The 21,549-nt window shown below is 46.8% G+C and overlaps 1 protein-coding gene across 1 annotated transcript; it reads left to right on the top strand.

The window, feature by feature from the left end:
- The first annotated feature begins 3,608 nt into the window (after positions 1-3,608).
- LOC118836275 (uncharacterized protein ZSWIM9-like) lies at positions 3,609-9,192 on the top strand. Its single transcript, XM_036743607.1, has 4 exons — positions 3,609-3,655; positions 3,759-3,852; positions 6,592-6,980; positions 7,587-9,192. The coding sequence occupies exons 1-4, from the start codon at positions 3,609-3,611 to the stop codon at positions 8,941-8,943; spliced, it is 1,887 nt and encodes a 628-aa protein (XP_036599502.1). The 3' UTR covers positions 8,944-9,192.
- The last annotated feature ends 12,357 nt before the right edge of the window (positions 9,193-21,549 follow it).

Here is a 21,549-nt window from a genome sequence, read left to right as displayed (position 1 = left end):
AGACCTAGCTTCTCCTTCTAGAGCTTGAGTCCCGGTAGGGCCGATGAGTCACATCCACAGGTCCGTATGAGTAGTCTCCGTGCCAAGCTCTAGGCCTATGAGTGTGGCCTTCGAGCTGGATAGATTCTATCAAAATAGCTCTTTGGTTTCTATTGCTTCTGCCACTAGTTAAGTCTGGGAAATCTCAGAATACCCTATGCTTCGGGTCTCCACAGATACGGGGAGTTGGGTTCCCAGGACAGATACTTAAGGTAACAAATGCATTTATACAGGGAATTGTTAGTTTCCTCCATTTGTGTCTTCAGAGTAACTGCAAGTCCCTTTCACTGGGCCTCAGTTTCCCCATCTATAAAATGAGAGGGTTAACATAGATGGCCTGTAACATGCCTTACAGCCCTCAGTCCTATAGAATCCTACAGAATGATCAGTAAACAGGATTGAGCTGTGTGGGCTGGGCTTCTTGGAAACAGGAATACAGAGATTTGGGGCTCCTAGGGCTCCTGACCTCCTCTCTCCCTGGTTCCCATGGGTGGTAAACACCCGGAAAGCAGCAGGCCTCTGGCTGGTAGGCAGTCTAGCTAACCTGAGGAAGGGGCCCTAGCAATGGCAAGGGGTTCCTTTGGAGTGGGGGTGGCTTGAATCTACACACTCAGAGCTCCCAGGCCATTATCATGGGATTAGAATATTTAGTGCTGGGAGTGAGTGACCCCCTTTGATTTACTGAACCCCAGAGAAATTGTGACTACCCAAGTAGAAAGCAGAGTCCACATTTGAATCCAGTGCCCTTTTCACTGTATTCCCTTGGAAACTGGGCTTTGGGAAGGAATTGAAGTGTTGTGACCTGGAAGGGGCATCTTGGAACATGGAAAGAGGTTTTGGCTTGGTCCCCAGCCCAACCCCCACCACTGTCCTCTTGATGCTTACTGATCTCCAGTAAACTTCTTTGGGCCCGGTACTTTACAGTCGCTTGACAAATGCTTGCTGGTCAATTGATCGTGTCCTTGGTTTGCTGATTGAGCTTCCTCATGGGGTAAGGAGGGCTTACCAAATCCCTGGTCTCAGGCCAGCTATCTCTGAAGGTTGGTCTGGACAAGTAGATTATCAGGCTAATGTGAGTTGGCTGTCTGTTAAGTGGTATGACCCCAATCCCAAGAGTTGGAAAGGACTTCAGGCCTTATCTGAATCTGAAACCATCCTTTTGTCTCTGATCCTCAGTTTTCCTGTTTGTAAAGTGGGGATGCTAATCCCTACGTCCATCAAAATGCTTACCGTAGTCTCACCCCACGGTGGAGGGAGTTCTCCCACCTGGAAAGGCTCCAGCCTGGTCCTGGTTGGATGGACTGTGTAGATTTTTGTCTGAGCCCTAGACAGGGATTGGAATTTGGCCCCTGCGTTGAAGGGTTTTTGGCCACTGGGTCACACTCATTCAATTCCACCAAATAACTCTATAGTAAGCATCTACTTCCAGGCAGGCAGTGAGACAAGAGCTTAAATGCCATTAGGGGTGAGGGAAAATAGGAACAAATGAAAACTTTTGGTCTCCATTTGCCATCACTAAGAAGGAGGAAATCGTAATCTCTCAATGTCTCAGTTGGAGAATGCCTCTGTGCCACTAGCCCAACCCAGGGTAGCTGACAAGCTGCTCCAAGACCTCCAAGCAGTGGAACCCACGGGCTACAAGGGCAGTCACACCGAGAGGTCCAATCATGTGGAAGCTTTTTCTGACTTCACTTGTTCCCACTGTTCCTGGTTTTGCCCTGTTGGGGCTGGACTCAGTAAGTCTATTCAGTTTCTCTATGAGAGCCCCTCTTTCCTCCAGCATTGTGCTAGATTGTGCTCTATCCCTCCAGTTTTCTTTCCTCAAGGGCTTCACAACCCTGGAGATTCTCCAGTTAATCAACAGCTTTCTTAAATAGTAAATAGTAAATAAATTTTAAATAGTAAAAAAGGCTACAGAATACAGGCTTAACCAGGCTGTCTCCATCAGATGGGGTCAAGGGTCAGGTTGATGCAACAAAGAGGGGGGTAAGGGCTGACTTTCAATAGATGGCAATGAAAGAGATGCAAGGGTGAAACAAAACAGGTTGCATGCGTGTGTGCGTGTGTGTATGACACAGAGACATAAATAGGGTGGAAACACACGTGTCATGATGGGAGCTGTCCAGTGGTGGCCAGTGGGGATACCCCTTGCTCTGGGCCTTCAGAGGCTGGGAGGAACTGGGCCACTTGTCTGGGGCTGGGTGGGGCACACGGGGTGGATGGTATTCCATTCCTCTCAGGAGCGGTGGGCCTTGCCGACCCAGAGCCTACGGCCAGTCAGGACCAGCTGGACTGCTAGGCGGTGGGGGGGAGGCAAGGGGGAGAGAGGTGGGGAGGGTCCAGGGGGGAAGCAGGGTGGGGACTGTGGGGGAAGACAGACCAACAGCTGATCCTTCCACACTTCCAGGGGGTTGTGGCAGCGGCAGCGCTGGGACCGCATATACTATCTCTGGATCTCAGACCCCGCCTCCAGGCCCTGGTCAGTCAGGACCGGGCTCCCCCACCGAGAAACAGACTAGATTCAGGTCCCGCCTCCTCAGGGCCTGTCTTAGACATCAGGCTCAGCCCCTGGAAAACAATCCGACTCAGGCCCCACCCCGGGAAGCTCACAATCAATCAATCAATAAACATTTATTGAACTCCTATTATGTGCCGGGCACTATGCTAAACACTGGGGAGTCAAAAAGAGGTGAAAGACTGTCCTTAAGCTTTCATGACCCCATGTGAAGTTTTCTTGGCAGAGATACCGGAGTGATTTGTCATTTCCTTCTCCGTCCCATTTTACAGAGGAGGAAACTGAGGCAAACGGGGTGAAGTGACTTGCTCAGAGTCACACAGCTGGTAAGTGTCTGAGGCTGGATTTGAACTCAGATCTTCCTGACTCCAGGCGCGGCAGCTCTATCCACTGGGTCACCTAGCTGCCCTTAGGTCCTCCCCACAGACATCTTCAGGCTTCTTCCCAGGGAAACAGACCATCAATCCCAGGTTCCTCCCCCAGGAAACCAGCAACGAAGCTCAGGCCCCGCCCCTGGGTCCTTAGGCTCCGCCCCATATTTCAGCCCTCTCACCGTCGCTATGGAAACAACACGCGCTTTCTCAAAGCCTCGCTCCCCCGGCACGGCCTCTGCACCTCCAAAGGCCTTTGGCGCCCTCTCCAAGGCTCGTGAAGGGAAGGGGGGCTAAAGTAGTTCAGTGAGGACTACAACTCCCAGGATGCCACACGCTCCACTCACTCGGACGGCGGCTGCCTCTGTTCAGTCCCAGGAAGGAGATCTGCGCATGCGCTGAGGGCGGGGGTTGGGGGGTTGGGGGGTCGTCGTCCCTCCTCGGGAATTTCTTCGGGAGCATGTGCGGAAGGGGCGGGACCTTGTGGGCACGCGGGGCATTGTGGGCCTGTCTCCCAGGCTTCTGCTCCGGGGGCTCGCTCGGCGCCGCCATCTCTCGGGGAGCAGAGGAGGGGGCAGGGGTGGAGGCGGAGGCCGCGCCTGTCTCCATGGTAACACGCCAGGCCGAGTCGGGGGTGGGTGGCCATGATGATGGGGGAGGGAGGAAGAGCGGCCCTGGTCGCCATGGTGACGGAGGGGGTTAACGAGCGGGAGCGCGGTCGGTCTCCATGGTAACAGAAGTGGGTGGGTGGGGCGGGTGGGGCCGGGCTGCTCAGAATAGTTTCCGACCTTGACCATGACCTATGACCCTTTACCTTTACCCCCCCCCCCCAGGCCTGTCTCCCAGCCCCTGGGTCTGACCTCAGTCCGAGCCCTCCCAGGGCTTTCTCTGTCCTTGTCCCCTCCTCCAGGTCTCGGCTCCATCCCTGTCCGCGTCCCTTAGTCCTGTCTACGCGCCTGCCCCCATGCCCATCTCCCTCCCTGGCGCGGTCCCTCCCCCCATCTCCCCACTGCCCTCCTGTCCCCATTCTCCTCCCAGCCGATGGGGTCTCATGCCACCCCTTTCCCACTGTCCCTTCTTTTACCCCATCTCCATTCCCTCCCTCCCGTCAGTCTCCTAGGTCCAGCTCCAGCTCTCGCTCCGCCCCTCCTCACGATTGAGTTCTCTGTCCCAGGTCCTGGTCCTCACCCCAGCCCATCTTCCGTCTACCTCTATCTCCTGCTCCCATCTCTAGACCAATTAGCGGCTCTCACTTGGTGCTGCCTCTTGCCTTCCTCCTCTTCAGCCTGTCCTCGGCCCCTTCCCCATGTTATCCTCTTCCTCTTGTGGCTCCCCCAGCCCAGCTCCAGCTCTCATTCCCCCTCTCCCCATAACCAGATCTCATCCTTAAATCCTTTCTTCCCCTTGAGCCTGTCTCTTGTTCCACCTCCAGCTCCCTCCTCGGGGAGTATTTATGGCTAACATGACTACAGTGCTTTTGGTACATTCTTTCACATGATGCTTACCTCTGAGGTAGGCATATGGTACAGGTCAGTCGTCAGTCACTAAACATTAAGTGTCTCCTATGTGCCGGGCCCTGTGCTAAGACTGAGAGATCCAAAGAAAGGCAAAAGTCAGTCTCTGCCCTCAACGAGCTCACAGTGTAATGGGTGGACAACAAACAAGCAAAGATGTACAGACAAGCTATATATGGGATATATGGGAAAGAATTAGCAGAGGGAAGGCACTGGAATTAAGAGAGATTGCAGCAGGCTTCCTGTAGATGAGATTTCAGCTGGGACTTAGAGGAAGCCAGGGAGGCCCCTTGAGGAGGCAGTGATGGGGAGGGGGGGTGTTCCAGGCCTGGGGGATGGCCAGAGACAATGTCCAAGGTCAGGAGATAGAGTGGTCTGTGAGAGGAACAGCAAAGAGGTCGGTATCACTGGATCCAAAAGTACAGAGCGGGGTTTAAGTTGTAAGATGATTGCAAAGGATAGTAGCTTACGAAGGGCTTTGCACTCCAAATGAGATTTTCTGTTTGATCCTAGAGGTGATAGGGAGCCACTGGAGTTTATTGTGTGTGGGTGACATGGTTGGATCTGTACTTTAGAAAATCACTTTAGTGGCTGAGCGGAGGATGAATTGGAGGAGAGACTGGAGGCAGGTTGACCCCTCAGCAGCTATTGAAGTGATCCAGGTTCAGGGTGATGAGGGTCTGCCCTAGGGTGGGGGCTGTGTCAGAGGAGAGAAGGGGGCACATTGGGGAGATACTGCAAAGGTGAAATCGATAGGCCTTGGCACCAGCTTGGACATGGTGGGAGTGAGAGTCCAGGGTGACTCCTAGGTTGTGAGCCTGAGGAACTTGGGAGGGTGGGGGGGGGACCCTCTACAGTAATAGCAAAAATGAGGGGATGAAGGGGGAAAGATAATGGGTTCAATTTGGAACTGTTGAACGTATATATCTATGGGACACATTAAGGGAGAGAATGATGTTGCAAAACCTAGAAGAGAGTATCACTGAGAGGAGGGTGATTGACTGTGTCCAAGGCTGCTGAGGGGACAAGAAGGGTGAAGATTGAGAAAAAGTTGTTGGATTTGGCCACTAAGAGATCCTTTGGAGAGCAGTTTGGGTGGAATGATGGAGTCAGGGGTCAGTTTGTAAGGGGTTATGGAGGGAGTGAGAGAAAAGGAATTGGAGGCCCTTACCACAGAGATGGTCTTCTCTTTCTAAATTTATTTTTTATTCTTAGTTTACAACACTCAGTTCCAAAGTTTTTGAGTTCCAAATTTTCTCCCCCTCCCTCTCCTCCCCACTACCCCTCAAGATGGCATGTTATCCAATATAGATTCTACATATACATTAAATTATTTTCACAATAGTCAAGTTGTAAAGAAGAATTATAACCAATGGAATGAACCATGAGAAAGAAGAAACAAAACCAACAAAGAAGAAAAATAAGAGAGAGCAAATAGTTTGCCTCAATCTGCATTCAGACTCTGTAATTCTTTCTCTGGGTATGGATAGCTTTTTCCATCATGAGTCTTTTGGAGCTGTCTTTGAGTCTTGCATTGCTGAGAAGAGCCAAGTCTGTCAAAGTTAGTCCTTACAGAGACCATGTGTCTGTAATCGTGTACGATGTTCTCCTGGTTCTGCTCCAGAGATGGCCTACCCAGAGAACTTAGGCACAAAGGGCAGAAGAGAAAGGGGACAACAGTGGGGATGGAGGGATCAGGGGAGGGTTTTTGGAGGACGCGGGAGATGCGGATGTGTTTGTAGGCAGGAGAGAAGAGGGTAGAGAGGGAGACTGAAGAGAGGTAAGAGAGAGAGATGACAGAGGGGCCATCTGTGGGGGAAGATGAGATGGGAGGGGATCCCTAGCCTTGGCGAGGGCAGGGAGAAGGCCCAGAAGGATAGCAGATGAGGAGGGGTTAAGGGGGAGCTCATGGCCGGTGACCTCGGTTTGGGTTTTTTTCCAGCAAAATAGCAGGCCAGCTCCTCAGCTGAGAGAACCTGAGTACAGGGATGGTTATTCCCATTTTTCAGATAAGGAAACGAAGCTTGAAGAGGCTCATTGGCTTTCTTGAGGTCTCATGGTTAGGGAGTATAAGAGGAGGGACTGGGAGCCTTGTGGTGCTTTCGATGCTCACCTCCCTGGTTCCAAGCACATCTGCTGCCCCTGCACATAGTCGGTCCTCAGGAAGAAGACTTGGGTGGATGGGTGGGGGGCAGAGAGGGCAGGAAGGAGCCTCACAGTATGCCTGCCATCCATCCCGCAGCCGGAGGAAGAAGCCTCGCGGTGTGCTGGCCTTGCCGCCGGTGGCACCACCATGGGGGAACTGGGCCTGGGCCTGGAATTTCACACGTGGCACCAGTTCAGCAGCTTCTTTGATGACTGGTGTGAGCGGCACAAGGTGCTGTTCATCATCGCCAGCCTCAAGCCACTGATCTCTCTGCGCCAGCCTCCACTGTCTTACCTACCCAGCCTGGCCACGACCCTGCGCTTCCGCTTTGTGCGCCTCATCTGCAAGCACAGTGGCACCTATGTGGGGCAGAGCGTTGTGCAGCGAGACCAGCAGTGAGTGCCCCCTTCCTGCCCCCTTCCTGGGATCTCTCGAAGCTGGATGCTGGGGGGAGAGGTGGGGACTGCTGGCATGATTGTCGACAGAACCCCTAAAGATCTGGACAAGTCCTCAGTATGGGGAGAGGATGGGGAGTTCAAGCAGAAAAGATCTGGGGTGTTCAGGAATCAGCAGCCCCCAAGGGAGGCAATCGTGGGAGGTGAAGGGCTGTAGGGGCAGGCCCATCAGACTCACGTGAATCTTGTGTTCAGTTATGGGAGTTCAGTGCAGTTTACTGTGGGCCCCAATAGGATAGCCAGAGGCTGATGACTGCATGGGCAGCAGCCTGGAGTCCAGGCTATAGTGGGCCTGTAGGAGACACGACAACTGAAGGGTAGGGCTGATTTAGTAGCGGGGGTGGGGGAGGTGGGGGTGGAGGGGGTGGGGTGGGATGGAAGTGGCAGGCTGCCTTCAGCTCTGCTGTCCGTGGTGCTGCCTGGCCGTCCCTAAGGTTCTTCCTGCCTAGGGCAGAGCCACGCCCCTCACTGTCCTGTCTCTCTCAGGTTCTTACTTTCCCACCTTTCTCCTGTCTCCTCACTCCCCTCCTGCTCTCTCCCTGCCAGAAGCCAGAAGATTGACTGCCCAGCCCTCATCACCCTCCGCCTGGGCCCCAAGAAGGATCGGTTGGTGGTGACCGAGGCCAGACTGCAGCACAACCATCAGCTCTCACCCAGGGAGTTCTCCCGATGCTTCAAGCGCCGCCAGCTGGAGGCCAGCCTGGGCCTGCCCATCCGGATCACCAACAGCGTCTCCAAGCGCTTCCTGGCTCCTGACCTTGTCTGGAACCTGGAGGACTACAGCCGAGCCAAGGACAAGGGCATGTGCAAGCTGCTTGGGGAGATGCACACGCTCTTTCGGGCTGACCCAGGGGCCAAGGTCAAGCTGGTCTTCCAGGAGGATGTGGCCATCCTCAACTCCATCTTCTTGGCCACATCGCACATGCGTCAGCTGGCACGTTCCTTCCCCCGCCTCCTTTTTTTGGACCAGGCCGCCAGCCTGCCTGGAGACTTTGAGCTGTACTCTGTCCTTTGCCAGGATGCCAATGGGCGAGGCCGTGAGGTGGCCTATTGCCTTGCCCGCAGAGGCACGCCGGACTTGCTAGTCTTCATTGTGGCCTCTTTGGTGCAGAGTGTCCCTGAGATCAAGGCCCTGGTGGAGTGTCTTACCATTGGTGTGTCCTGCCTTGTAGGTGTGGATACTGTGGAGGAGGTCTTACCCTGTGCTCGAGTGCAAGTGTGCCGAGCTCAGGTCCTGGAGGCCCTGGGGCGCAGGGCCCGAGAGTTGACTGTGCCAGGGGAGCGGCACATTGTCAACCTCCTGCACAACCTGGCCCACGCGGCCTCCCCTAAGGTCTACAGCCAGTATCTCAGTGACCTGGAAGATGTGGCCCCCCTAGAGTTCCTCCGCTACTTCCTGGAGACCTGGCATCCACACAAAGGGGCCTGGGTCGCCTGCTGGGCGTACCACCGTGGGGATAGCTGCCCCTTTGTGGACCACCTCGAGGCTCACAGGCAGAAGCTGCTACCTGCCCTGGCCCGGGATTCCTCTCTGGCGGGCTCTGTTCGGGGCCTGCTGGACCTTGAAAGCCTGCCTGTGGAACTTCAGGGGTTGCAGGCTGAAGAGGTGGCTGAGCGCTACCAGGCAGTAGGACCTGAGGAGGTGGCAGCCCTGGTGGCTGAGGAGCTGGCGCTGGCCCGCCATGGTGGGGGCATCCAGCCAGCAGAGGGTGGGGGCTTTGTGTTGGAGGGTACAGGCCGGGGAGCTACCTTTACTGTGGGGGCTGACCTGGCCTCCTGTAGCTGCTCTATTTTCACAGCTGGCCACCGGCCCTGCCGTCACATCTTTGCTGCCCGCCTCTGGGCAGGGAAGGCTCTCTTTGATGTCAGCCTTCTGCCCCCTGTGGGTGGTGACGATGGGTAAGGCTATTCCCTGGGACCATGGTAGGACCTCTCTTTTTGGTAGCTCCCACAGTAGAGAGGGCAGAAGAAAAAGTCACAGGTTTGCCTTCTTTTTTTCCCCCTGCCCCTCAGACCTGGACTGGCCTGGGAAGGAGGGAACCCATCAGGCTGGCAGGGTGGGTGCCTGCCATGGGGACCAGGGAAAAGGAGGTGCAGTTTGTATGTTTCCTGGCAAGAATAAAACACATTCTGTGGGGTGTCCTACCTCCCATGAGTTGGGCCACTTTTTTGAGGGAAGGCATGGTTGGATACTGGGTGTGAAAGTGGATTTTCTTATCAGCAAAATGTGTGCTCGGTGTGGGTTGCAGTGGATGATCAAAAGGGCCCCTCTTATCTCTAAAATTCTTTTTGGTGTTAGGGGACCCCATGAGAAGACTTTGCCCTTATTGGGCTCAGCTTCACTGGTAGCAAAGGTTATTTTGTTACTCGAATCAGTGAATCTAGCACATATTTTAAAAACACCTGCCGTGTGTGGAACCATATGCTCAGTGACACCGGGAGATGAGCAGAGTTTGGATACGATTGCTGCCCTCCTGAAGTTCATGGACAAGTGGAAAGATCAGTGACAGGTGGGTAACAGACACAGTGTTATGGGGTCTGTAAAGTGCTGGGTGAAGGCCTTTCCTGCTGGGCAGAGGAAGGAGGATCATGGAAGGCTTCTCAGAAGAGTGGGCATTATTGGAGCTGGTCACCAAAGGACAGGAAAAGAGTGGAAGGGGAAGGAGAAAGGCCACAGGGCCGGGGACCCATGCTGGGACTGACTTGGCCTTCACCCTGTGGCCTCCAATGTCTGCTGGGCCCTGGCTAAATCATAGGGTCATAGATTTAGAGACAGGAGAGGCCTTCAAGGCCATCTAGCTTAATCTGTACATTTTGCCCATGAGGCAGCTGAGTCACCCCTCCCCCTCACCCAAGGACTTACCCAAGGGCATTGCAACTAGTGAGTGTGAGACTCAGAATCTGAACCCAGGTCTTTCAGATTTCCAGATCCAACACACTTTCCACTACCCAATTGCTTCCACTACCTAATTGGTCTTCAGTTTCCTCATTTATAAAATGCGTGGGTAGGTTATATTAGATTAGGGGTTCTTAGCCTTTTTTTGTGTCATGGCAGACTGGTGAAACCTATGGACCCCTTCTCAGAATAATGTTTTAATTTATTTTTTAATAGTATTTTGTTTTTTTTCCAATTACATGTAAAGATAATTTTTTACATTTATTTAAAAATTTTTTTAGTTCCAAATTTTCTCCTTCCCTCCCTCTTCTCCACCCTCCCTAAAAAAGTAAGAATTTTAAATAGCTTATATATGTACAATCATGTACAGCATATTTCCATATTAGTCATATTGTGAAAGAAGAAACAGATCAAAGGAAAAAACCATGAAAAAAAATAAAGTGAAAATAGTCTGCTTTGATCCGCATTCAGACTCCATCAGTTCTTTCTCCGGATGTGGTTGGCTTTTTCCATCATGAGCACTTTGGAATTGTCTTGGATCATCGTATTGCTGAGAAGAGCTAGGTCATTCATAGTTGCTCATTGTACAATAATGCCGTTACTCTGTACAGTGTTCTGGTTCTGCTTACTTCACTTTGCATCAGTTCATGTAAGTCTTTCCAGGTTTCAGAATAATGTTTTTAAATGCAAAAAACCCCCAACAACATAGGATTATAAAGGAAACTATATTGGGATATAGTTATAAAAATATTTGTTAAAAAGTTGAGGGACTCCACTTAGGAATTCCTCTGTCGAAAGGCTTCTTTTTAAAAAATATTTAATATTTTATTTTTGCCCAATTATGTGTAAGAACAATTTTAACATTTGTTTCTTTTTAAATTTTGAGTTCCAAATTCTCTTACTCCTTCTCTCCATTCCCCTTTTATTGAGAAGGCAAACAATTTGATACAGGCTATAACTTCGCATTGAATTAATTTATACACTAGTCAAGTTGTGGAGAAGAATTATGACCAATGGAATGAATCATGAGAAAGAAGAAACAGAACAAAAAAAAAACCCCAAAAACAAAAACAAAAGAGAAGAAAAAAGGGTGAGCATGTAGTGTGCCTCAATCTGCATTCAAACTTCACAGTTCTTTCTCTGGACGTAGATAGCATTCTCCATCGTGAGTCCCTTGGAGTTGTCCTTGCACCTTGCGTTGCTGAGAAGAGTGAAGTCTGTCAGGGTTGGTCCTCACGGGATCTATACATCTGTGGCTGTGTACAGTGTTCTCCTGGCTCTGCTCTGCTCGCTCAGCATTATGTCGTGTAGGTTTTTCCAAGTTGTTACGAAGTCCGTATCATCTCCATTTCTTATAGCACAATAGTATTCCATTACCTTCATATGCCACAGCTTGTTCAGCCATTCCCCAATTGATGGGCATCCCTTTGATTTCCAATTCTTGGCTACCACAAAAAGAGCCGCTATAAATATCCTTGTACATATGGGTCCCTTTCCCTCTTGTGTGATTTCTTTGGGATACAACCCTAGAAGTGGTATTGCTGGGTCAAAGGGTGTGAACATTCCTATGGCTCTTTGGGCATAGTTCCAAATTACTCTCCAAAATGGCTGGATCAGCTGTAGCATTTTTTTTTTTTTTTACTGTAAGTCCTTTGGAATTGTCTTGGATCATTGTATTGTTGAGAATAGCTAAGTCATTCACAACTGATTATTGTATAATATTGCTGTTACTGTGTACAATGTTCTGTTTCTGCTCATTTCACTTTGGATCATTTCACGCAGGAGGTCTTTCTAGGTTTTTATGAGAGCATCCTGATCATCATTGCTTATAGCGCAATAGTATTCCATGAGAATCATATCCCACAACTTGTTCAGCCATTTTTCAGTTGATGGGCATCTCCTCAGCTTCCAGTTCTTTGCCACCATAAAAAAACTGCTATAAATATTTATGTACATATAGTTCCTTTTCCTTTTTTTTTGATAGAGACTTAGTAGTAGTATTGTTGGGTCAAAGGGTATGCATGGTTTTATAGCCCTTTGGGCATAGTTCCAAATTCAATCAGATAGTTGAGTCAATGCACAACTCTACCAACAATGCATTAGTGTCCCAATTTTCCCACATTCCCTCTAACATTTGTCATTTTCCTTTTCTGTCATATTAGGCCATCTGATAGGTGTGAGGTGGTACCTCAGAGCTGTTTTAATTTCCATCTTTCTAATCAATAGTGATTTAGAGCATTTTTTTCTTATGACTACAGACAGCTTTGATTTCTTAATCTGAAAACTGCCATTCATATCCTTTGGGAGGAAAAATGGACATTCTAATGAAATATTCTAATGAAATAGAGGACTTTCAGGCATTCCTAATGAAAAGACCTGAGCTGAATAGAAAATTTAACTTTCAAATATAAGACAAGTGAAGGTAAATAGGAAATAGAAATCATAAAGGACTCAATAAGGTTAAACTGTTTACATTCCTACATGAGAAATTGCTCTTGCTTTTATAAGTTTGACTTAATTCTCTATGTATTTGAGGAATGAGGCCTTGCTATAATTTTTTTCACAGTTACAATTATTAACTGTGTATTTACTTCCATGCTATTTCTCTTGGACTTATCCTATTCTCTTTCTCCTTTCACCCTGTCCATCCGCAAAAGTGTTTTGCTTCTAACTACTGCTTCCCCCCCATCCACTTTCCCTTCTATCAGTGGCCCCTCCTTTCTTCCCTTGCCCTCCTACTTTCCTCTGTGGTAAGACAGAATTCTATACCCATCTGAATGTGTATGTTATTCCCTCTTTGAGCCTTTGATGAGAGTAAGGTTCAAGTGCTCTCCCCACTTCCCCCATTTTCCCTTTCAGTGTAAAAGCTCTTTTGTGCCTCTTTTATGTGAGATGATTTATATCCCTTTCTACCTCCTCCTTTCCTCTTCTCCCAGTGTATTGCTCTTTCTCACCCCTTAATTTTATTTATCCACTTATAGTCAACTCAACCCTCCCCTGCCTTCTATCTAGGTATACTCCCAACTGCCCTCATAATGAAAAAGTTCTTAGAAGTTACAAGTATCATTTTCCAAATATAGTAATGGAAACAGTTAAACCTTATTGAGTCCCTTATGGTTTCTCTGTCCCATTTACCTTCTCTTGAGTCTTACATTTGAAAGTTAAATGTTCTGTTTAGCTCTGGTCTTTTCATCAGGATTGCTCAAAAGTCCTCTATTTCACTGAATGTCCCACCTAAAAAAAAAGCATTATTAGTTTTGCTGGGTAGGTGATTTTTGGTTGTAATCCTAGCTCCATTGCTCTCTGGAATATCATATTCTAAGACCTCTGATCCTTTGCTGTAGAAACTGCTAAATCTTGGGTTATTCTGACTGTGGCTCCATGATAGTAAAATTATTTCTTTTTTAAAATTTATTTAATATATTTAGTTTTCAGCATTGATTTTCACAGGAGTTTGAATTACAAATTTTCTCCCCATTTCTACCCTCCTGCCCACTTCAAGATGGCATATATTCTGGTTGCCCAGTTCCCCAGGCAGTCCTCCCTTCTGTCTCTCCACTCCTTCCCCATCCCCTTTTCCCTTACTTTCTTGTAGGGCAAGATAAATTTCTATGCCCCATTGCCTGTGTATCTTATTTTCTAGTTGCATGCAAAAACTTTTCTTTTTTGTTTTTGTACATCTGTTTTTAAAACTTTGAGTTCCAGATTCTCTCCCCTCTTCCCTCTCCACCCACCCTCCCTAAGAAGGCAAGCAATTCAACATAGGCCACATGCGTATCATTATGTAAAACCCTTCCACAATACTCATGTTGTGAAAGACTAACTGTATTTTCCTCCTTCCTAACCTATCCCCCTTTATTGAATTTTCTCCCTTGACCCTGTCCCTTTTCAAAAGTGTATGTTTTTGATTACCTCCTCCCCCTATCTGCCCTCCCTTCCATTGTCCCCCCTTTTTCTATCTTCCTCCTTCTTTCCTGTGGGGTAGGATACCCAATTGAGTGTGTATGGTATTCCCTCCTCAGGTCCAATCCGATGAGAGCAAGATTCACTCATTCCCCCTCACCTGCCCCCTCTTCCCTTCCTACAGAACCACTTTTTCTTGCCACTTTTATGTGAGATAATTTACCCCATTCTATCTCTCCCTTTTCCCTCTCTCAATATATTCCTCTCTTATCCCTTAATTTGATTTGATTTTTTAAGATATCATCCCTTCATATTCAACTCACCCTGTGCCCTCTGCCTATATATATATATATATATATATATATATATATATATATACACACACACACACATACATATATACATACATACACACATATACATATGAATACACACACATACACACACACACACACATATATATATATATATATATTTATGCATATTCCCTTCAGCTACCCTAATACTGAGGTCTCATAAATTATACACATCATCTTTCTATGTAGGAATGTGAACAAAACAGTTCAACTTTAGTAAGTCCCTTATGATTTCTCTTTCTTGTTTACCTTTTCATGCTTCTCTTGATTCTTGTGTTTGAAAGTCAAATTTTCTATTCAGCTCTGGTCTTTTCACTGAGGAAGCTTGAAAGTTCTGTATTTTATTGAAAATCCATATTTTGCCTTGGAGCATGATACTCAGTTTTGCTGGGTAGGTGATTCTTGGTTTTAATCCTAGCTCCATTGACCTCTGGAATATCGTATTCTAAGCCCTTCAATCCCTTAATGTAGAAGCTGCTAGATCTTGGGTTATCCTGATTGTATTTCCACAATACTCAAATTGTTCCTTTCTGGCCGCTTGCAGTATTTTCTCCTTGATCTGGGAGCTCTGGAATTTGGCAACAATATTCCTAGGAGATTTCTTTTTGGGATCTATTTGAGGAGGTGATCTGTGGATTCTTTCAATTTCTATTTTACCTTCTGGCTCTAGAATACCAGGGCAGGTCTCCTTGATAATTTCTTGAAAGATGATATCTAAGGCTCTTTTTTTGATCATGGCTTTCAGGTAGTCCGATAATTTTTAAATAGTCTCTCCTGGATCTATTTTCCAGGTCAGTGGTTTTTCCAATGAGATATTTCACATTGCCTTCCACTTTTTCATTCCTTTGGTTTTGTTTTATAATATCTTGATTTCTCATAAAGTCACTAGCTTCCACTTGCTCCAATCTAATTTTTAAGGTGGTATTTTCTTCAATGGTTTTTTGGACCTCCTTTTCCATTTGGCTAATTCTGCCTTTCAAGACATTCTTCTCCTCCTTGGCTTTTTGGAGCTCTTTTGCCATTTGAGTTAGTCTAGTTTTTAAGGTGTTGTTTTCTTCAGTATTTTTTTCCATATTTTTTTGGGTCTCCTTTAGCAAGTCATTGACTTGTTTTTCATGGTTTTCTCGCATCATTCTCATTTCTCTTCCCATTTTTTCCTCTACTTCTCTAACTTGCTTTTCCAAATCCTTTTTGAGCTCTTCCATGGCCTGAGACCAGTTCATGTTTTTCTTGGAGGCTTTTGATGTAGGCTCTTTAACTTTGTTGACTTCTTCTGGCTGTATGTTTTGGTCTTCTTTGTCACCAAAGAAAGATTCCAAAGTCTGAGACTGAATCTGAGAGCGTTTTCACTGCTTGGCCATGTTCCCAGCCAACTTACTTGACTTGAGTTTTTCGTGGGGGTATGTCTCCTTGTAGAGTAAAGAGTACTTTGTTCCAAGCTTGAGGGGATGTGCTGTCATTTTCAGAGCTATTTCTATACAGCCACCTCTGCCACACCAGCACTCCTCCTTCCTCAAGAACCACCAACCCGGATTGGACTCAGATCGTAAGCAGGCTCTGCACTCCTGCTCTGATCCGCCACTTAATTCCTCCTGCCAGGTGGGCCTGGGGCTGGAAGCAACTGCAGCTGTAGTTCTGTAGCTGCCCCACCTCTGCTGCCCCTGGGGCGAACTCCTGTCCCTCTGTTTCGGAAGCTTTTCCCATTAACCTTCTCTGTTGTCTTTGGTGTTTGTGTGTTGAGAAGTCTGGTAACTGCCTCAGCTCACTGATTCAGGGCGCTAGGGCCCGCTCCGCCCGGCTCCCAGTCTGGGGTCTGTTTGGTCCTGTTGCTGCCCATGCTGGGCTCTGCTCCACTCCCAGCTCCGTGTGCAATAGACCTTACTCAGAGACAATCCAGGCTGTCCTGGGCTGGAGCCCTGCTTCCCTCTGCTATTTTGTGTGTTCTGCAGTTCTAGAATTTGTTAAGAGCCATTTTTTATAGGTTTTTGGAGGGACCTGGTAGGGAGCTCACGCAAGTCCCTGCTTTCCAGCCATCATCTTGGCTCCGCCTAAAATTATTTCTTTATGGTTGTTTGCAGTATTTTCTCTTTGACTTAGGAGCTCTGTAATTCCGCTATGATATTCCTGGAGTTTTCATTTTGGGATCTCTTTCGGGAGGTGACCAGTGGATTCTTTCAATTTCTATTTTACTCTCTGGTTCTAGAGAAAATCAGTGTAGTTTTTCTTGATAATTTCTTGAAAAGATGATATTTAGGCTTTTTTTGATCATGTTTTTCAGGTAGTCCAATAATTCTTAAATTATCTCTTTTGGGTCTATTTTCCAGGTCAGTTGTTTTTCCAATGAGATTTCACATTTTCTTCTATTTTTTCATTCTTTTGATTTTGTGTTATTGTTTCCTGATGCCTCATGGAATCATTAGCTTCCATTTGCCCAATTCTAATTTTTAAGGAATTATTTTCTTCAATGAGCTTTTGTACCTCTTTTTCCATTTGGCCAGTTCTACTTTTTAAGAAGTTCTTTTCTTCAGTGAATTTTTGTACATCTTTTCCCAGTTGTCCAATTCTGCTTTTTAAAGCATTCTTCTCTCCCTTGGATTTTTGTGCCTTTTTGAGCATTTGTACTGTTATGTTTTTTGAGGTATTATTTTCTTCAATTTTTTTTGTGTCTCCTTAACCAAGTTGTTGAGTTTTTTTCCATAATTTTCTTGCATCACTCATATTTCCTCAATTTTCCTCTGCTTCTCTTATTTGATTTTTAAATAATTTTTGAGCTCTTCCACAGCCTGAGACCAATTCACATTTATTTTTGAGGCTTTGGATGTAGCTGTTTTGACTTTGTTGTCTTCCTCTGAGTTTGTGTTTCAATCTTCCCTGTCACCATAGTAACTTTCTATGGTCAGGTTCTTTTTTTTGTTCATTTTCTAGTCTATTTCATGACCTTTAACTCTTTGTTAAAGTGTGGCTGTGTTGCTGGGGTGGATGGGGCACTGTCCCAAGCTTCAGGCGTTTCTTGCTGCTGCTCTCAGAGCTAGTTCTTGGGGTCTGTAAGTTTTCAGTTATTCCAAGGTGGTATGATCTAAGGAGCAGTGTGATTACTACTTTCTTGGCCTGTGCTCTGGTCTGTGAGTGACCACAAGCACTCTTTTCTGCCTTGGAACTGTCACAAGGATCCTTGCTCCCCTATGCCTGCAAGCTCTGATGTGCTAGTGCTCTTCCTCAGATACACGTATGGACATTGCAATGAGTCTTGCACCCAGTGCCAGCAAAGAGACCCCTGTAATTTTCTTTTGGCCAGTTGTCTGACCCCCTTCCTGTCTGTGGGCTGAGGTCTGGAAGCTACCACTGCAGTCACTGCTTCATTTGCTCCCAAGGCCCACATTGATGCAGCCTGCACTGGACTGTACCCTACCCACCCTTGTGTGACACTTTTCTGCCTTCCTTCTAAGTTGTCTTGGGCTGGAAAATTGTTTTAATCTACCCTTTTATTGGTTTTGCTGCTCCAGGATTCATTTTGAGGTAATATTTAAAGTTGTTTGGAGGGGAATTTAGGGGAGCTCAGGCACCTCTCTGCCTTTTCTCTGCAACCTTGGTTCCACCTCCCCCCCCCCCCCCCCCCCCGCGTCTGAAGACTTCTAAGGTGATTTGGGCATCTTACATGCTTGTGTCAGAGAACCTGGGTACCTCTGAGTCTTGGTTCTGCAATCCACTTGCTGGGTGACCTGGGTGAAGTAACTCTGCCTTTCTTGGCCTTCATTTTCTCCTCTTTTTTAAAAGGGGGCAATGAAATCCAAGCTCCTGTCAGCATAGTCAGGCAGCCCTGAGACTGCCTGGCTGTGTGATCCACAAAAGGTGGGCCTCCTCCCCTATTCTGGCATAAGATCCCCTCTCCCTCCACCCCCACCTCATCCCTTTTCACCTTCATACCAGAATGTGGGCCGTAATGGTGGGTATGCCTGCCAAAGGGTTTGCTGAACCTGCCTCTTTTCTCCCTCTGTATTTTCTCACTTGGTGATCTCATCAGTTCCCGTGGGTTTAGTCATCTGATCTATGCAGATGACTTCTGGATATCCAGCCCTGACATTTCAGCTGAGCTCTCCTGAATCCACGTTCACCAGCTGCCTCTTAGACATCTCCAACTGGATGTCCAGTAGGCATCTCAAACCCAATGTGTCCAAACAGAAGTCATGCTCTTTCCCTGCAAACCCTCTCTTCTTTCTAACTTTCCCATTGTCCAGGGCACCACCAATCTCCTAGTTCCCCAGGCTCACCACTTCAGTGTCACCCTTGATTTCCCTCTCACTCACCCTGCTTGGCCAATCTGTCTTCTTGTTTCTACTCTCACAGCATCTCTCTTACATGCCCCCTTCTTTCCATTCATATAGCCACCATCTGAATTCAGGCCTTCACCAACTCATTGGGATGTTGTATTATTAATACAATAATAATTGCAATATTGTATTAGCCTTCTGGTTTGTCTCTCCCCATTCTAATCCATTTTTCTAAAGCACAGATCTGATCATGTCAGGTTTGACCACAGCACCTGCCTTAGTAAATTCCAGTGGTTCCCTATTGCCTCCAGGATCAAATATAAATGTTTAAAGCTGTAACAACAGTGTTGCTAGCAGCTGCTGTGGAGGTGAAAGACCAGCAAGAAGAGCACACAGGAAGGCTGCTAGCACAGGTTCTTTGGTCCGCTTTTCTAAGGAAAGCAACTTTAAGGGGTTAGTAATGTTACTTTAAACATACAAATACCATTCACTTAGTTCAGGGGGAAAAGCCAGCACCATGAACTTCAGAGAAAATACAAACAGAAATTGTAAGCAGAAATTATATATAAACAGAGCAAATAACACAAACCAGTCTATCCATAGCAATACATACATAGTTATCAGAGAGAGAAGCAATAACATCTGGGTTTTTTCAAAGCTGGGGGGCTCCTTAATAACAGCTACCCAGAGTCTCCTCTGGTCAAATCATGACACTCTTCCAGTGAGTGAGAGCCCCAAGACAAACCGCCAACTTCAGAGTATACAGAGTGTTCTTAAAGTCTGGACCCATAAGCAAAAATGTATATTCTCAAGAAATGAAATGAATGAAATTTTCAACATTTTATTTAATTGGAATATTAACAAATAACACCCTCAATATGATTTCTATCATTTGTGATACAAAAGTTCATGTGCTTTGCAAGATTGACGTGAACTTGATGCAATAGCACCACATTGCTGTCAATTTTAGCACATTCACTCTTTATGCGTTCAAGTGTGTTGCATCTGTGATTTTCATTGAGTACACCTTCTCTTTTAGCATACTCCAGAAAAAAAGAAGTCAAGGGGGTAAGGTCTGTTAATATTCCAAATATTTCAAAATATGCATTTTTGCCTGTGTCCAGACTTTAGGGACACCCTGTATATATCCTTCTCAGGGCTCCGGGACTTAGTACCTACTTAGCAAAAGGGTGTGGGGCTTGGGGCCTAGGGCTTTCTTGTTTCTTAAGCAGGCCGGCAAAGACTCTTGATTCAATCAAAGACTGCCATTGAACAAAGGCAAGACTCATCAAAGGTACTTGATTACTTCAGTGCTGAGAAGCACTCCAAAAGTAAAGACTTGCCTGATTCAGACAAAGGCAAGACTATATTAAAGGCTCTCCTCCCCTCCATATATTCTACCATCTAGCAACACTGGCTGTCTTTATGCCCACCAACTCCCAACTGTTCTTTTCACTGGCTGGGATACTCTCTCTCCTTACTTCTCCCTCCTGCACTTTCCTGGTCTCCTCTATGGCTAACACCTTTCATTTAATTTTGCTTCCTATTTGCCCTGTATATCTTTTGTTTGTACACAGTTGTTGACTGTCTTATTAGAATGTTAGCTCCTTGAGGGCAGGGCCCTAGATTTATTTGCCTTTCTTTGTATCCCAGTGCTTAGCACAGTGCCTAACATGTAGCAAATCCTTAATGAATTCTTATTTTGGACTGGGAAGGAGAGAATAAAAATGGTTAGTGGAGAGTAGAAGCAAATTTGGTCTTTTTGCTGATGACGAAGGAAGTTATCAGGAGATCTTGACTCCTCCCTCCTTTCTGTTTACAACTGATAAACCTTTTCAAGTTGTGTATTTGGGTGGAACAGGGAGGCTATGACTTTCTGATGCTCAAACTGTGCATGTGCTCCATTTTCCTGGAATGGATGCATTGAGGTTTGTGAGGGCATTCAATCAGTCCCTCCCATCCCCTAGTCCGTCAACCCTTTGGTCCCCTCAATCCCATGAGCCTACTGAGTCCCTCTAGGCCCATTGGTCACAGAATTGCAGAATTTAAGACCTGGAAGGGATCGGAGAAGCTAACCAATCCTATCTGTTCCTGAGCAGAAATTCCTTTTATTAATGTCCCCAACAAAAGGTCATCTAGCTGTTGCTTGAAGACCAGCAGTGAGAAGGAGACTCATCACTTCAGGTCAGCCTGTTCTCTTGTCCCTCTTATCCCTACATTAAGCCTAAATCTGATTCTTTCTTGATTTTTGCTTCTGCCTTCCAGGAAAATGTCTAATCACTTTTCTGTGGGATAGTTGAAGACAACAATCACTTCCCCTTAAAATCTCTCCTCTCTAGGCTAAACATTTAGTTCCTTTAAAACAGTTTTTATAAGGTGTGGACTTGAAACCCTTTACTATTTTGGTTACTCTCTTCTGGGCATGTGCCAAAGCCCTGTTACAAGTGCCTTGGGGGAAGTCTCCGAAGGAAAGTATAGGAGAGAAGAGGTATTAGACTGACTACCAAACTGAAGGTCTACAGAGCTGTGGTGCTGACCTCATTGTTGTATGCCTGTGGAACCTGGACAGTCTACCAGTGCCCTGCCAGGAAACTGAATCACTTCCATTTGAATTGTCTTAGGAAGATTCTGAAGATCACCTGGCAGGATAAGGTACCAGACACTGAGGTCCTTACTCCAACTACACTGCCAAGTATTCAGACTCTGCTTCAGAAAGCACAACTCCCAATGAGCTGGCCATGTTGTTTGAATGGGAAATGTATGCTTGCCAAAAAGACCATTTTATGGAGAACTCACGCAGGGCAAGCATTCACATGGAGGTCAGAAGGAGTGACACAAGGACACTCTCAAGGTGTCTCTTAACTTTGGAATTGATTGTGTGACATGGGAGACACTGGCACAGGACTGCTCAGCATGGTGTGCACACATCAGAGAAGGTGCTGTGCTCTATGAGAAAAACAATTGAAAGAGCTCAGAAGTACAAGATATACAAATTTAGAAAATCCACCCTAAATGTTCACACAGACTTTTTGTGCCTGACCTGTGGTAGAGCATTCCTAGCTCATATTAGTTGGATCAGCCATAGT

This window comes from Trichosurus vulpecula, chromosome 2, assembly GCF_011100635.1.
Source record: "Trichosurus vulpecula isolate mTriVul1 chromosome 2, mTriVul1.pri, whole genome shotgun sequence".
Taxonomy (NCBI): domain Eukaryota; kingdom Metazoa; phylum Chordata; class Mammalia; order Diprotodontia; family Phalangeridae; genus Trichosurus; species Trichosurus vulpecula.
This window is presented reverse-complemented; position numbering and strand designations above follow the sequence as displayed.

What these genes read in the sequence shown, in the direction of transcription:
- LOC118836275 (XM_036743607.1), top strand. Translation starts at nt 3,609, where the DNA reads ATGGTGACGGAGGGGGTTAACGAGCGGGAGCGCGGTCGGTCTCCATG. An exon ending in CAGGTCTCGGCTCCATCCCT is followed by an intron (nt 3,853 to 6,591) that starts GTCCGCGTCCCT and finishes CCCTGCACATAG; the next exon opens with TCGGTCCTCAGGAAGAAGAC. An exon ending in GTTGTGCAGCGAGACCAGCA is followed by an intron (nt 6,981 to 7,586) that starts GTGAGTGCCCCC and finishes TCTCCCTGCCAG; the next exon opens with AAGCCAGAAGATTGACTGCC.